At 38.4% G+C, this 17096-nt stretch overlaps 1 protein-coding gene across 2 annotated transcripts in view; it reads right to left on the bottom strand.

The window, feature by feature from the left end:
- Positions 1-4605: 4605 nt before the first annotated feature.
- Positions 4606-17096, bottom strand: part of GLCCI1 (glucocorticoid induced 1) — a 54719-nt gene continuing 42228 nt past the window's right edge. For both annotated transcript variants that reach the window (XM_085050798.1, XM_085050799.1), the window contains exons 6-8: positions 14191-14401; positions 8591-8711; positions 4606-7521 (exon numbers count right to left, since the gene is read on the bottom strand). In XM_085050798.1, the coding sequence (XP_084906924.1) occupies positions 7173-7521; positions 8591-8711; positions 14191-14401 (681 nt within the window). In that variant the 3' untranslated portion in view covers positions 4606-7172. The remainder of the gene's footprint in view (positions 7522-8590; positions 8712-14190; positions 14402-17096) is intronic.

The following is a 17096-nucleotide window of genomic DNA, read 5'->3' as shown; positions in this document are numbered from 1 at the left end:
CAACAAGGATACATTGTCTCCCAGCCATCGGAAAGGAGACTCCCATGCAGGAGGGGCTAGCAGAGCCTGTACCTACCATGTTGGGAAATGGAAACTTGGACTACGGTGACGGGTGAGAGATGGTAATAGCTCCTGCTGTGACAGACCTGCACCCACAGGACAGAGCCAGTGCCATGAAGGCCCTGGGCCAGACAGAGGGACAAGTTTGCTGTCCAGTCTGGAGGTACATTTTCTCACTGAATACAAAACCAAGTCATGATACACAGCAGCATTCAACAGCCTTTCAGCCAGGATGCAACTAAAAGGACAGATTGCAATCTACAGATGGCCTGATTTAGAGAACAAATGACATTTATCCAGGCTAATACTGCTCTGGAGCATTAAGGCATCCACTGTCTTCCTAACCCAAAGAACATCCTGTATATACAAATACAGACATACAAGGTTACCCTCCAAATCAGGGGCCTAGGATGATTTGCTTTCCCATTGTTTATGAAGTGCAAGACCTACTGCTCCCATGTTCATCACTCCCCTACCCCCAAAGGTTCAGTATTCCCCTGCAAAGAGGAAAACCAGAAAATCCTCCCTAGAAGTGAACAGATTTCTTAGGTACTCAATTCAGAATGTGTCTAAACTATCTCTTTGGAATTTTTCACTAGAACCAAAAGCAGATCCACCATTGTACCCAAACTTATTTCATGAACAAAAGCCCCTGAATGAAGTGACAAGCCTTAAAATACACCTACATGCCCCATCCAAAATATAACCATGCATTGGAAGTCTGTAGTATGGTACTATCTCTGTACTGTCATAGAGATGGAAAGCTACATCTGAAGCTTCCTATATTTTCAGTAACAGACATCCAAATGCGGAATGATCCTCAGCATTCTCAGGATGTACAATACATTAGAATCCAAAGGAATCAGAAAAGCACATTGAAGTGCTTTCCACTCCCCCCACCAATTTCTGAAAACAGTACTTAGTTTCCAAAGGCAATACCCTTTTTAAATCTTCCCTGAGTTCTTACTTCCCTATGTAACAAGCCCAAGGATAGCACCAACCTTATGGAAAGGAAAGCTGCTACCCTCTGAGAAACCTCTGTATAACAGAGATAGGGCATGACTAGAAATTCTTATCCAAATAAAAATCAGAAAGGGAGTAACTGCATCACCCAGCCTTTTGGCACCAAACCTAACCAGGGAGTCTAGTTTCTTTCAGCTTTCTCCTCCTTGGAGAAAGGACTTCAGTTCGTAAAAATATCAGGAGCACTCAGGTCTCACCTGCGGAAAGCAAGTGGACACACAGTTTTAGCTAATATGACTTATGCCTGGCAGTCTGGGATTTAAATTATGCTTTACTTACTACCTCTTTGGAGAAGCAAAAGTTAAAAACAAAGGTACAAGAAATAGATTCCCATGGATATAACTATTGCCCTGAGCAAACCTTACTTTCAGCCAACAGCTGCACAAATCACTGAAAAGTTTAACCACACACTTCGTTATGACCATACACAAAAATAAAACAAAATCACACACACACCTTTTCTTATTAGCCTAATTTTAATACCTTACTTTTTATTAGCCTAACTGTACTTTGTTAAGAAGCTCAGTCTCTAATTCAGTGGGGGAAGAGATTATTCAACTTTCTCTTCTCCCCGACTTCCAGATCCTCTGCCTCTGAGCTTTCCAGGCTACAGATTAAGGCAGCCTAAAAATTTCCCATCAGAACTTCTTAAAACATAAGATAAAATTTTAACTTGTTCTTAAAAATGGGGTCACCTCTCTATCCAGTTTCATTTATTGCTCTTCTTTCTTGTTATCAATTGAATTTGCAGTTTAACTTCCATGTTCATTCACTTCCAGTGTGGCCTTTACTGAGGAAACTCCCTACCTCCTCAATTAGCATTTTCCTCTCATCCCCACTTAAGTAACACATAATTTCTGTGACCTGTTGCACTCCAGAAAGACAACACCTACTCTCCACTTTCTTGCCACCACTCCATAATTATGGTGCTATAGAGGAGGTGCCAAAATCAAAATAACTAATAAAGCTACTAAACTACCTCTGCTTTACTGGAGACTTCATTCATGTTTGACAAACCAAAAATTTCCAGAAGTCAAAGACATATTCCAGACAGTTTAAAAGATGTGTTAACACCCTTGTTTAAAATATTGCAGCATCTGCTTCTTTAATAAGGCAAGAAAGCTTAGGGTAGTTAAAAAATTCCACCTCTGTACCATGAACTGAAATGTTAAGTGCCCCAAATAATCACAAGTTAGTAAGGTTTATAAAAACCATATTTGAGCACATCCTTTGTAAAATCATCTCGTTTTAAGCATATCAATACTTGAAAAAAAGCCTTCCTTGCACATTGGCCCAGTGAATAACTACATTTAGTGCTGAAACAAATCTACATTTTTAGTGTGAATTCATTTATCTTCATTTTATTAGTGTTTTAAGATTCCATGTCTGCTAAATTTAAAGCTCATTAGTATGTGTAGGTATTTACTAACTGAAATGAAGTCACTCTTCAGCCATCAAGTTAATCATGTTGAGCTCCTACACAGCTGTCTTCTGGTTTTTCCAATACTTTATTCCTATAGCTCTTTCCTGAGTCTTTTACAGTTTCTCTCAGACTACAGAGTCTTCCAGGACTGGTTACACTAATGCAAACAGAAACAAGATACACACATTTTAACTGCATGTCAGTCTTTGATCAAACATCTTCTTTCAGCCAAGTACCAAGTATAGATGGCTGTACGTGTAATGCATGTACTTTCCCAGCTTTAATTCAGTTTTTCCTTGCATTTAGGTTCTGGACATACATAGCAAGAATTTTGGTTATTTCCTCCCAGCTGAGTAGCTTCAAATCTGTTTTCATGGCTGCATTTTACACAGCAAGGCAGGCTGTTTTACAACAGTAATTGACAAAGTTCTACTAGTTATCAGTTATCTCCAAACTGCTTGGATTGTACCTCAAGTAACATGTGAAGGTGCCAATCCACTACCCCGGAGTAAGACCAGGAGCTGGTTTGCTAAGCCTCAGTGGTCTTTGCCTGCAACTGAATGAATTAGAGATGTGGGCTGACATCACAATTTCTCTTTTTGTATTCCTCCTTACACTTACATACTGTAAAGATACTGGGATGCTACCCTTGTGCCAGTGTCTGGCCCTTCCCAAGAGCTAATTTGTCAAGAAGCCAGAAACCACTTCCCTGACAGCACCCTGTTTCCTAAAAGGAGCAGGTCATTCACTAACTGTTGTCCCCTACCCCCAGCATACACAGCCAGGGGCTCCCCTTACACAGTCCTCCAGTCTGCAAAGTGTTGACTTCCATGATTTACTAGAGCCATGAATTACTAGAAAATGTATGTTCAAGTCAAGATCTTTTAGTCACAAAATGGACTCAAGGCAAAATTATTTCATTAGCTCTCTACTCTCAGTGCTTTTCAGACCACTTGTTTTGGCTTTGGGGAAGACAAAGGCAATGAGTTATACACAGCACACAAAAGTGTGGCTCGTGGGTAACAAAACCAAAATGTGACTAATCAGGCAAGGCCTAGGTTCATACAGATGCTTAAAAGTTCCCTGTGACACAAACTGCATTGCACCTCTGCAGGGCAAGCTACATGCTTTTGTCACAGTACTTCCTGAGAAAACGCCCTCCCACTCAAGGACAGCCCAAAACTGCTGCAGCCAAATCCATTTAGGGGACAGGACAGTCATAAATCTACTAGAAACACCTTCAAGCTGACAATGAAATGGCTGGAACTGAGCCATTTCTGACTGAAGGACACCAAGCATTCTCATAGCAGGGTGGGATCACAGAACCACAGAATATCCTAAGTTGGAAGGGACCCACAAGGGTCACCAAAGTCCAACTTCGGCCCTACACAGGACTTTTAGTTAAGTTCCAGTTAATGTTTTTTCAACAGTCACATAGAAACCTTGTAATCTTTGGGATGCTGAAAAACTTAAAATTTCCACTGACTGATGACAAAAAGCATTAATCCATTCTTGATGGTTATTGCCATAGTGCTCTTCAATAAACACTGACTTTGGAGGATTTACATGTACTTAAATGTTATCCTTCTTTCTTCCTCCTTCCCCCTCACCCCCATCTGGAAAGAATTATTCTGCAAGTCAAATGACAATCATTTGAGTCATACAAAAGAACACGAAACCAAAACTGCCAGTAGATTCATGCCACATCCTTTAGGGGTTTCATTTAGTTTCACATAGTGAAACATCTAATGGTTTTCATAATTTTCAACAGATAACTTGAAATTAGCCATACCACAAACACAGCAGCAGATACACAGTTTCAAATAACTCTTAACTGATTTTTTCCTGTGCTATGTAGAAATAGAGTATGCTATTTAAAGCACATTTAAGCATTCAGCTATTTTTAGGGTTTCCCCCCTTCTGAGTACAGCATTATGCAAAAAATAATACATAAGAGATTATCTTGTTCTAGAAGACACAGGACACTAGTCATACACAGCTGACACTATTCTAAATGTAAATTTGGAACAATATTAAAATTTAATCTTCTTCTATGGTGTTTCATGCACAGTTTCCAAAACAAATAAATGAACCACTGCTTTTGTGTGTTGTCCCCACCACTTTTTCTTTTTTTAACTATAATTTTTATTTAAATAAGACACAGGAACTTCTATACCGAAAAAAATACAAAACAAAAGCCACACATTTCCTTGTGTAAAGCAATATTGTGTGATAACTTGAATACTGTTCAGCACAGTGGCTAGAAATAACAGTACAACTATGTACAAAACTTTAAACAATATTTGACAAATTTCTACAGCTGGATGTAGAATATAATTGAGATAAACAACTGCTGGGAAATTTACATGGCAAAGCATTAGCTTTAACACATTTGGTTCAAAACCTGCAATTCCGCTAAGAACAAATGTGCATTTTAATTAATATTTAGTTTCTCATGGAAAAAATATAAAGAACATGTAATGGCATTGCAAATATTGTACAGAATTCAGCTCTGATCTAAAATCCACTCATCATATCCCCTGGTAACCTAACACCAATAACTGAGACTACGATTTCTTATCTGGACGTAACCAGAGCATAAAAAGGTCATCGTACTGCAATGTTAGTCTAGAAAGAAAAATATTAAAAGGAATCGATACTTACATCACGAGTATTTTCTCCCCTTTATCTTCAGTCTATAAAATATATAGTGTTTTCACCTAGGCCTGAGATTAGTAGGGTTAAAGATGGCTGTTGTGTTTCAAGAAGCTTTTTCACATGAAAATGGTTAGAGACAGACCTCTCTCCCTCTATATTTTCTGCAAGGGGAGTCAAAAAACAGTGAATGTTTTATAGGCTGCAAATTCATCCTTGTAAGATAGCGTTAACAAAAACTCAGTAATAAAAAGGAAGCAATGCTTTATCTCCAGAAAAAGCACATATCTAGTGAGTAGTTATTGGTGGCTCACTCTCACCCCCCTCCAATCTCATTTCAAAAGCTGAGAAAAACATAAAAGAGCAAGTTTAAATGCTCCTAGTAGCTGCAGGCTACTAATCTCTTCAATTCCTGGAAAAGGTGAACCTTATTCTCTTAGGAGCAGACAGCATAAACGTAGTTCCACCGAGCTGAAAGCAATGGAGCAAGAACATCAAGTTTATTTTGCCTTTGGGGTCCTCTTTGTATCACCAGAAATGATCTCTGAAAGCAATGGTCCTCTTTTTCCAGTACAATAGAAGAGCACCACAAACCCAGTCTTGCTACGTACTATTTTGAGAAAGTGTCCAGCCTGCAAAAACCAGGATTATTTTACATAGATTTTTCTTTTATTCACACTTAAGGAGGGGGGAAGCACACTTTTACACACACAACTTAAGTAACTGAAAGTTATGGGAGAAGCTTTAAGTAACATGAACTTAAAACTATTGTTTTCCCCACCCCACTTAGAATACCCACTTGCTACTTCTGGACTTTCATCCAAACACAATTACTCACTACATAAATAAAATGCTGCTCATCTAACACTGCTCAACAAAATCTGAAAACCTATTTCCAACCAGCAAATGAATGAACATTTCCAAAAGAGAAACTAAACATTAATTTTACTTTTAGACGGTAACAGTAGCATTTCACATCCTTAACTGCCAACAAAAACCATGAGAGGAAATCCCCAATCGCCCCCTGTGAAACCTGAAAGAATTTCTGTCCTTTAACAAAAACATTCTTGTCTTTCAAAATCCTCTCACACACAACATGGAATGTTTCTCATGTACAGCCTAGTACTGAACACTTTATTTGCAACAGTTTAACAGTCATTAACTGAGCAACACCTGAAACCTTTAAATGCCACAATTTTACATCTATTGAAATGACAGTAAATGCAACAGTTGTTTTACTTGTAAGCACATGACAAAGTGATATACATCACAGATTTGCTGGTTCTCCTCATGTTCACCCATGTCCAGGGTCATCATTCACCTGGATCTGAATGCACTTATTCCAAGAAAGTGGAATGTAATGAGGAAATATTAATGCATAAAACAACGAAAGGCAAAAGAGTGATGTTCCCTCTTTAGCTTTGTAGCTGTAAAATATTTTATATTCCAATATGATATACATTCCAAGTTACCTGAGTTTACACTTCAAGAGAAGTACCTGAAGCTAGGCCATAGGGTGGGCACTGTGCAACTGCTGTGGCCATTTTTTTTTTTTTTTTTTGCATTGTGTGTATTACAGAAGTTAGAAACATAAACACCTGGATCAATTGTAAACATAATCCTGAAGTACAGTATTTTCCATAGGACACAACACAGCAAGACATTTTCTATTCAGACAGGCAACATTTTTTTATATATAGAGAGAGCTTATTTATACTGTAGAATTTGAAACAGAACACAGGACACAGTACTAATCTGGTCAAACGTACTATGAAATGCATAGTCTCCACTTAAAATGCTTAATGATACATGGATTCTGCAGGCATTACTGCTTTCTCACCAAAAACTGCTGCATATGGATTCTGTCCCTGCCAAGAACAGTGTTGAGATATTTCTTTGAATGCTGCTAAGTATTCTGTGTTGTTCTGAAAGGTTGCCACCTCATGCAGATGTATCTGAACTACGATCTCCTCCCTCCTTGTCTCGGGGCAGAGGCCTGCTCCACCTTGCTCTAGATTAACACGTAGCTCTGAGGAGAGGAATGGTCTTCAGTCTGAATTTCTTGCAGAAGCGGCTGCTGCTGCTGGGACGGTTGCTGTACCGGGATCTCTGGAGAGTCCATTGTGCTGGTGTCATCTGACAGAGATGAGAAAGAGACCCGAGACGAAAGCTGCTCAACAGTCAGGGTGCTCAAACCTGTGCTTTGACCAGAGTTTGGAGAGTTCTTCAGCGTCAGGTCTGAAGCGGGAAAGAGGGGGCCCAGAAGTTTTACAGGACAGAAAGCTGATCCGGTTGGGATGAAATTAACCTTGTTTTTGTCAGGACATGAAAAGAGAGGGGCTGAGACAGGCTGACGAGACCTACAACGAGAAAAAAGATTATATATCTGGCCAGCTGAGATGTTTTTCACATCATGAACTTTGTGGTTCTACATGTTGCTAAAATGTGAATGACAAGGAATGGGATTAATTGGACAGAGGGGCAAACATCTTCCATATTGGTAGTCAGCTAACTGATCCACAGCATTCAAAATAGTACCCTCACAAAAAATTACTCGGTAATTACTGGACAAACATGCAACTTCCAGCACGCAAAATCTGCAGTACATATGCACATGAAAAAATGCCACAGTTAATTTAGAATGGCACAAATTCTTCTTTGATAGGCAATGCAGCAACAACATATTTAGTCATTTTAAATCCCTTTGAGGACCTCCATAAAATAGACCTCTCCTTTCCCACATCCATAATTTGCCTGGAGGCTTTCTCCACAGCCCAACATTGCTCCCTTCACCACCCAGCAGGCAACGAATGCTGTTAGTGCAAGAAATGTCCCCTCCTTAATTCTTTCATCCACAGGAGCTAAGCATGCAACCTCAACAGCATGTGCTGTGCTCAAATACTGCTGGGTCTAGGGGAAAAAGACATGATGTTCAACAGTTTAACTTCCAATTTCTTGCTCAGCAAAAATATTGAGTAAAGCCTATGCCATAAGCATACTGCCATTTACAAACATTTTACATATGTTTCATTTCATTTTATATGTTTTATACACATCAAAATGCAAAGCCTATGCTTGAAACCAGTAATTATGACAAGAGGAGTTTTTGTTTAAGCCATGGAAATTTAAAATGTTATTAAAAAAATACATGGAAAGATGTTTATATAAATGCTTAGGAAAATTGTACCTTATTTTCTCTGCTTGGATTTTTGTTGCCTTTTATAAATGCACAAAAAGAGTTAAAAGACTCCATTTTCTCTTCACACCAATGTAAACACTTCAACTTCTCTTCTGCACAAACTATAATAAGAATAGTTTGCTCCTGAAAAACCCATCAGCTGGAATAGTTTATTCATCTGCAGTTGAATAGGCTCAGTAAACAGGTTTACTGCTTTGCAGATACCAGCTGATATAAAAGGCATTACTTACGACATTTCCTCAAAGACCTTCACTCGCTCACATCCCTCTGGGGGCTCTCGTTTGAACATGTAGCTGTTGTTTGGTTTGGGAGATGAGGCATACTTGGGCAACGGTGAGCTACTCCCACTGTCTGAAAATTTAAAGCAGTTATATTACTAGAGATTGAGAGTGCTTTTTAATTAAATTCGATTTCCAAACAAGATGCCCTTTTTCACAATTTAGCCACTACGCTGGTTTGCTTCTACCACAACGCTTCTTTTATTGCAGGCTATTTCTAACACCCTTGTATAGCACATTTCTTCTGAATAACAGCTTCGGTGCAGCAGCAATCTATCGTATAACAACACGTAACAGGAGGATATGTTTATCCAGAACACTGCAATCGGAACAAAGCAGAGATGTGATCCTGGAAACAAATACATTCTTTATTACATAGTGCAAAAAACATAAATGAACAAGGTAATATGCATAATACATGCAGAAGAATTATGAGTGGTAATGATAAAACACCTTCTCACTGTATAGACAGTGTTATTAAAAATGCGTGTATGCAGCTTTTATCTTAATTTTAAATGTAATTCTTCACTGGAATATTAACCTCATTAGTCTCACGAACAGCTCAGAAGTTGCAACAAAACAAAACATGTTTGTAACACAGGCGCTGCTACCTCATCATTACAATGTCTTATCTTACTTGCTTCACAATTATGAAGTTGCTTTAGTACCCAGAATAGAACTTCTACAGTTTAATTCTCTCATCACTACTGGCTATATGACACAGGTATTCTTCATAACTCCAGCTGTCTGTCTGTGTTTTAACCAGACAGAATTAAAGGTGTGAAGATCTAGGACAAAAGGCAACAGGCAGATTTATTTGTACTTCTCAAAAAACATGAGAAGGCTGATATCTGGTAATGTCAGAAGAACAAAAGTTTGAAATATTATGACTATGAAAGGGTTCACTTTAAACAGCCATGCTGACAACATGACAGTAAATGCATTAAGGAAATAAAATAGATAAAGAAATAGTTATCTGCAGAAAATTAGCTTTCTGCAGTGCCTTCTACCTTTTCAAAGTGCAACATCTCTCTCAGGGTAGTGTTATTGGTTTCCTACTCTCTGCTTAGGATTACAATTAAAAAATTAAATCATAAAATTAAAGAGGATCCACCAAGTACACCTTATTTGGAGAGAAACAGCTGTTCTTGTTTTAGCACTTTTGGAGTCTTTCCACTAATGTGGGGTACCTTACTTTTCACTCAAGTTTATAACCTTTGTTTACTTTGCTGTTGTGCATGTGTGTTGCCTTTTCAGCTACCCAAGCTTCAAGTACAATCTAGCTTCACCGAAGTGGACAAGGCTGTTTTTAACAGCTTGCAAAGAGTAACTACACAAACTTCTGTATTACCATCACTCAAATACAAAGGATAATCATTAGATGTTTTGAAACATTTCTGCTTCCTCTTACAACAAGAAACAAATCAACTCAAATGTCACACTTCCCTTTGAAGATTTATTATGAAAGATAGAGAAAAAAAAAGTTGAAGTGAACCACAGTAGCATATTGATTATTCAGCTCTTTCCTGCCATAGACTGAATACAGAACTTCTATTTACAGAACTTTTGGTGCTAACTACGAAGGCAGAAAATGCTTAGAGACGATACAGATATTTGCCAAGTTGGGAGCATGATGGTCCTGTTGGCATCTTTCCACTGTTGGCCCACACCACTCATTCCAAACACAGAAATCATTAACAGAACCCAGACAGTTTGTTTCCTCCTTCTAATATTTAAAATTGAAGATCCAAGTTTCTATTTAAAAATTCAGAGACATAAAATGTACTACTGTTCATTCCACTAAACAGTGGAAAACCATGGCAGTACATCCAAGGGAAGAATCAAACAGAATTCAAAGTTAAGTCAGTTCTTGGAAGATTTAGACTCTTGTCTACTAGCCAGTTCAGCTTTCAATCAAGTTTTTGGTTTAGTTAGCCCTGTCTGGCTGAAACTTTCTATGTAAGACAGCTGCTAAACAAGCCTCTCTCTTTACCCTCCCTGGTTTTAAAGCTTACAGCGTTGTTAGATGTTCATTTTGCCCAAACGCAGAGCACACACAGTTTGCAGAACACGAGTGGTTGTGAGGAGACTCGCACGTACAAGCCGCCTGTTGGGGGGAGTAGAAGGGACTGAGAACACAGCTAAAGCAGCAAGACGTGAAACTCCCAGCTTAAGCCAGTCTCCCCTTGTGTATCCTGTAAGCTGTGCAGTGCTAAAGTGTCCCGTCACTAATCCCTGAGGATACAAATGAAGCAGTGAGCTGCCCGAGTGTTTGCTGTGTGGCTCTGCGCTCACTGAGGCCCACGGCCGAGCCCTCAGAGCCCACCAGCAGGGGGCGCCCTGCCGCGCGCCCTCAGCACACATCATGGAGCCTCGGCACAGGAACTGCTGAAAGGTGTTCGAAACAGACACATTCTGCTATCCAGCAAACATTCCAAGACTGTCACCAAAACACTGAAAATACTCTTGTAACCTTACAAACAGAAATCACAGTTTGCAAATATTCGAACAACAAGAGAGGCTAACTAAAAAGGAATCTGTGAAATAGTATTTTGGGTGACAATTCTTAAAGGAAACAAGAAATTTTGCCAGTGAGCCTTGGGACTTGTTTTGATAGATTCAAAAATACTTGATGAGACTATCCAAAGACTTCACTAACAACTTTCCTGTAAAAAACTATGAATCAGATGACCAGAATTTAACAAGTACCTTCAGTTCATGAACATGTTACTTGCAAGAGCCTGCTAGCAGCAGCAGGATTATTAAATGCTATGTGTAAAGGCACCTACATCAAAATTCCTGAAAAGCAGGGTATACAATCGATGTTTGTACAAAAACACACCTCCGAATTTCATCCACTACCTTCAGATGCCTTTGAACTTCACCTTTGTCACAGGTGCTGAAGAAGCTATGAGTATTGCCAGAGTAGCACAAAACAGATCTAGTGAAACTGGTAGCTTTAATACAAAACCATAAAACCAGCTGCCATGAAAATACCTTCTTTCCCAACCCTTTCTCGTCTGCTCTAATCAATACTGTGTAGTAGAACTGCTCTGTTCAGAGCAATACTGTGGGTCTTTTCTGAAAATCAGCTTTCACTTTCTTTTGAAAAATTCAATTATTTAGCAGCTTCTTGCAGAAAGGTAAACCCAACATCTGACAGAGTCCAAAGGGCAGAGAGCCGCAGGCCAAAGCACACCTTCACACAAAAAGTAAAAGATGCTTTAGGAAAGTAGAGCAGTGCTGTGTCTGTCCAGAGCACTGGCTCCTCTCACCGCTTATGTCTCTCAAGTCAAACTACCCTTCCTTTCCTATCCAGCAACACACCCCAGAACCATTAATAACGCTGATAGTTCTAATTTTTTAATGGTAAAGGCAAGTTATTCCCATCAAGAGGAAAATTAAACCTTGAGAAAAGCAACAAGAAAACATCTTGTGGTCAAAACCTCTACATTTGGTTACACAATGCATTTTTCCAAACTTCACAGGCCTCACAAAAAACTGATAATGGTTTTATTCTTGCATCATTTTCAAAAGCCTTTAAAATGAAGGTGTGAAAACCTTCCCAAGCTTTTGTTATATAAAGCAGTTAACATCCACAACAAACGTAATAAACTGTCTCTCAAAACTTGCTATTCTATTCTAATTTCTACCTATATCCCTCATTCATCTATAATTTAATGATTTTGAAGTAACATTCTTATTCAGAACAACTGTCCTGAATGTACCTGGATGAGCTGAGAGTAAAAACCACTTTTCTGACTATACTTTTATAACCTCTGAACATACTACTTCCTCCTGGAAAACTGCTACACGTTTTCCTAGTTTTTACCTTGCCCTTAAAGAACTGTGATGAGCAGTTCAAGCTTTTATCTTTCATATGCACAGTATTATGTAGCTTATTTAAACTAATTTTAAAATGTCATTATGATGACTTTAAAAACTGGCTGTTTATCATTGTCACCTACACACTACTACTAGAGAAGACTTTTGATGCAAGTGTGGCATTCAAGCCAGCCTTAAAACCAAAATCCACAAATAAATTTATCTACTCATAAATTTCACTCCAGTTAGCTGTTCAAAAAATCCAAGGCAGGAGATAAAAAGCCTTGGAAAGCATTAAAAAGGCTAGATGCAGTATTTCAAACTGTCCTCACTTGCTACTGCCAATTAACGTACCACTGAAAGTTCCCATTACTGTGATAATGGAACACTGTAAAAGGAATTATTCTTTTCATTTCCTTGCTTTTTAACTTATATTTGTTATTAGGACATACATGAACCAATTTACCTGTCAAGATGGTTTTTTGTGTGCTAATACTTTAGTGGATGTTTCTATAGTGATTCAGTCTTGACAACACATTAAAATTAACATGCATAGTATAAGAAAGAGGAGTATGGTGGAGGCGAGCTAATACCACTGTTATTTCTGGAGCATGGCCAACTATCATGTTGAGCTAAGACTTTTACTTTAATGTGGTTAACTTACACACTTGCACACACCCACCCCCAGTTCAGGATTTGGACAGATGGATTTGTTTTCTACCATTTCCTTTTAAATCCAAGATGGGAAAAGAATACTTTTCAGAAATCAAAAAAGGTTAGTATTTCTCCTGCTGACTTCCCCAACCCTATTCCCAAATTACTTTGAGAATTAATAAACAGATAACATTTACCAAAAAAATCTTAACCCTATTTATACTACTATCTTTAGCTCATTGGTACATATATGCTAAATCTTAAAAGTTTTCATTTCCTCTGTGAAAGTTACTACTCATCTACCCAAATCCTACATCCTCCATACTGAAGTCCATGTTTCAGCAAGCTGACCAGAAGCGTAAGGGTAATTTCATCAGTAAACAGTTGTCAAAAAAACCACAGTCTTTTTTACACTGGTGCCTATATTCTCATACCCCACAGTCTGTCAGTAACTCTTAATTACTGAAACTCCAGTTGTACTCCCACTATAAAGCCAAACAACATTTTACAGACTTTGAAAAAAAAGTAGGATATTGATACATAAACACATAAATTATTCAGGACTTTTGAGCTGTTATGCAGCATACACGGAGAAGTAATTACTCTCTGTCGGGTTGTTCAAACTGGTATCTGAGCTTCTCACCAAACAGCTTCAAGTGGAATGTAAGAGTTCACAAGCAGAGTACTTTTAAAAGCAGTCCAAAACTTCATCACCATTTTGAACAGCAAGCAACTCACCTACAATAAATATAATACAGCCTACCACAAACCTTCCTGAAACCTTTCTTAAACATAAACATGTTACAGTCTGAATTCTTCACATCAGAATCTTCATAAATAGTTAACTGTTTGCTGTGCTCCTCTGACATATTTATGGAAGATGTTTGTGAATTTTCACAAACAAGAGGGAAAAAGATATGTAAACAAACAAAACCAATTTTCAGATAAATCCTCAATCCCTCCACAACCATCAAACAGAAACAAAAACTGATGTAATGAGTAAAATGAAGGTAGTTGTAAAAGCAGGACATCACATGCCTCCCATAGGTAAAGGCAGGCCATTCTACTCTCACCTTTATCACGGTCATAGAGTAAATCTTCTGTTGAACAGGGACTCCCATCCTGAGATTCAGGAGGGCAAAAGGGAGAGACACATGGTGAGTGACTGCTGCAGCTGCTGCTGCGCTCCTGGACAGACGGAGTCTGAGTGTCAATGCTTCGGGTGCTACTACTACGATAGTGAGCAGGTAATGGGGCCCTTCGACCGTCGGGGATGTCCAAAGGCTGCAAGAGAACAAGCAATTCGTGTTACAGACAAAAGAACAAATTCACAAGCAATGTCAGCCTGTAGCACTCAGAAGTGAAGGCCTTAAGAATAACAAATTAGCTATTTTTGAAAGAGCAGGAAGAATTCACACAAGAGAATAATGCAGTGTACAATGGACACAACGTACATTAATTATGCTGAGTACTGGGGCAATGTGCAGATGTTCCAATGCAAAGTTAAAATCCACACTTGAACACTTGCCAGTGTTATGTTTTTATGGTTTTTGTGATAGTTTAAAAAAGCAAACCTCCCTCTCTAATTATACTTAGTACTACAATTTTCAGTAAAGGTCACTGTTATTATAAAAGAAATACAAGTACCTCAACAGAGATCACATTTGGATAAAGGGGAAAGTAGAAAATGTCAAATACAATGGCATACTATTGCCATAACAACCAACTGAATTACAATTGCAAAAGAAACCATCGAAGTTTTGCTAATAAGTTGTAATTCTCCAGCACACCCCTACATTCCATCCTACTACAGATGATGCACACACAAGCTTGACAACGCTCACAAGCTTTGTCTTGAACCAAAGCTAGTAAGCTCTGCCTGCCTCTATCAGCCTAGCTGGCATTGGCCAGAGTGATCCTACATCCCATTCTGCAATATACTGCATAGACATGTTCACAGCAGTAGATTGGCATGCTCTACTTACTTGTCCTTCCCAGTGGAAAATTAGGTTTTGTTATAAAGACAGTGCTGCTTTAAATGTAAGAAATCAAATGGGTATTACAGTATTGCTTAGAAGTGAAGGGGAAAAAATGCCTGCAAGATTTAAACATAATTCTTATCCTCACTTCAGTGAGGACTGTGTCCAAACCATAGAGAAAACAGCTTAAATGTTCTAGCTACAAAAAATTAATGTCTTTTTCCTTCTCACTTCAAGTGAACATTTTTATTTTATTGCTTTCCTGCCCCATATATTCCAAAACTGTAACAGCTTGTTCCAGAGCCTAAAATTCAACCCAACACTTTTGCTAGCAACAAGGACACGACACCTATTGGCTGAGTATCACATTCTCCCCTTTTCAGCAAGAGTCTATCCAGAAAACCACCACATATTACACGAAGAGGCAGACACAGCAGAGCAGGAAGATAATTTTCTTCTTATGAGCCTTCCAGTTAATACCATTTCACATTTCAAATAAGAGCAAAGAAACACACTATAAAGAGAACATTACAGTTGTTCCATCAAATGCTGTAAGGTCTGGGCACAGCTGTGGTCTGTTCCAACAGCTCAGCTCACATTGCATATGCGTTACAACATGACTGTGTGTTCTGTTCCCATCACCCCCAACAGGCCCTGACTCATTCAATGCACAAGACAGACCTGCAGCGCTGTAGCATTTGTTTCACAGACAGAAGAGAGAGAAAACAAGACTGAAGCTGTAGAAAGAAAGCAGTCTCATAATTATCATAACCAAATCAACAAAGGAAAAAACATACCAAAGAAAAAAACACAAAAAAACTGCTATGCAAAACAGCACTTTTATTTCACTCTGCCACAAAAATTCTGTGAGATTTCAGGGAATCAACTGAACCAACCTCTCTCTTTTATAGAGTCTCTTCTGGATGCCCAGTTTATACAGTTCTGATTTGTAAAAGTCCTCTGCATTCACAGATGCAGATGGAGACTACAGAAACTGCACTCTAAACTTCTAAAATGGAATGCAACATCCTGAGTCACCTGAAGAACCACACTCTAGAACCTGGATGGATTCGTGTTTCTACATCCATAAAGTGTAAATAATATAATCTTTCTTTTCATATAAATATGATGTAAAGTGAACAGAATTTCAGACAGTCCTATTATACAGAAGCAAAAACTCAGGAAGAAATTCAGATTTCTGACTTCAAAGCAAGGTGTAACAGTAAGCATGAGGACACAAATCTAAGAAGGAGAAAAGAAAAACACCAAACAGCTTCTCATTGAGGGCATATACCATGCTCTACGTAACAGGTAAAACAAGGATTCCAAGGAGGGGAAAAAACCAGTAAGTGATCATGTAATTGAAGACTTTAGGATAACACAGATGTTCTTCCACATCTGGATGAACCATGTAGTCTCAGGTAGTCAGGAAGTATATCCCAAATCATGCATTTCAATCTCCCCTGAATTAAAGCCTAAGGTACAAAAACAATCCATATTTTTAGACACATATCTATAAATATACACACAAGCAGAAAGAGCTAAATATTTATCATTCTTTCCAAGTGCAATAACTTTTAAGACATAGAAAATGCAAGTTAATATCTCAGATTACTGTGCTTTTGTATTTATCTTTCCCTTAATGCTGACAAGTGCAAAGATCTCAATGAAAACATCAATTAAAAGTATTTAGCTTATTAAAAACTTTATGTATCAAACCTGATCAACATAAAAACCAACACTTTCAAGGTTATTTTCCATGATTCATGCCTAAGCTATTCCAAAACCGAAGTTCTCACAACCTTAAAACATAAGAAATAGGGTAACTAATTTGATACAGCTGCTACTAGTTTCCATAATGCTCAACGCATGGAAAACAACTAGAAATCACTGCATTCTGTATGCTATTTCTTGAGGGGTTTTTTGCAAGGATGTCCAGTTATGTATTAACCTTATGCCAAATGAATTCTGACAGGACACCTGTCCCTCCCTATGGGATG

The sequence above is a fragment of the Lichenostomus cassidix genome, chromosome 2 (assembly GCF_008360975.1).
Source record: "Lichenostomus cassidix isolate B80296 chromosome 2, HeHo_3.0, whole genome shotgun sequence".
NCBI lineage: Eukaryota > Metazoa > Chordata > Aves > Passeriformes > Meliphagidae > Lichenostomus > Lichenostomus cassidix.
The sequence above is the reverse complement of the archived record's forward strand: the minus strand, read 5'-3'. Positions and strand labels throughout refer to the sequence as shown.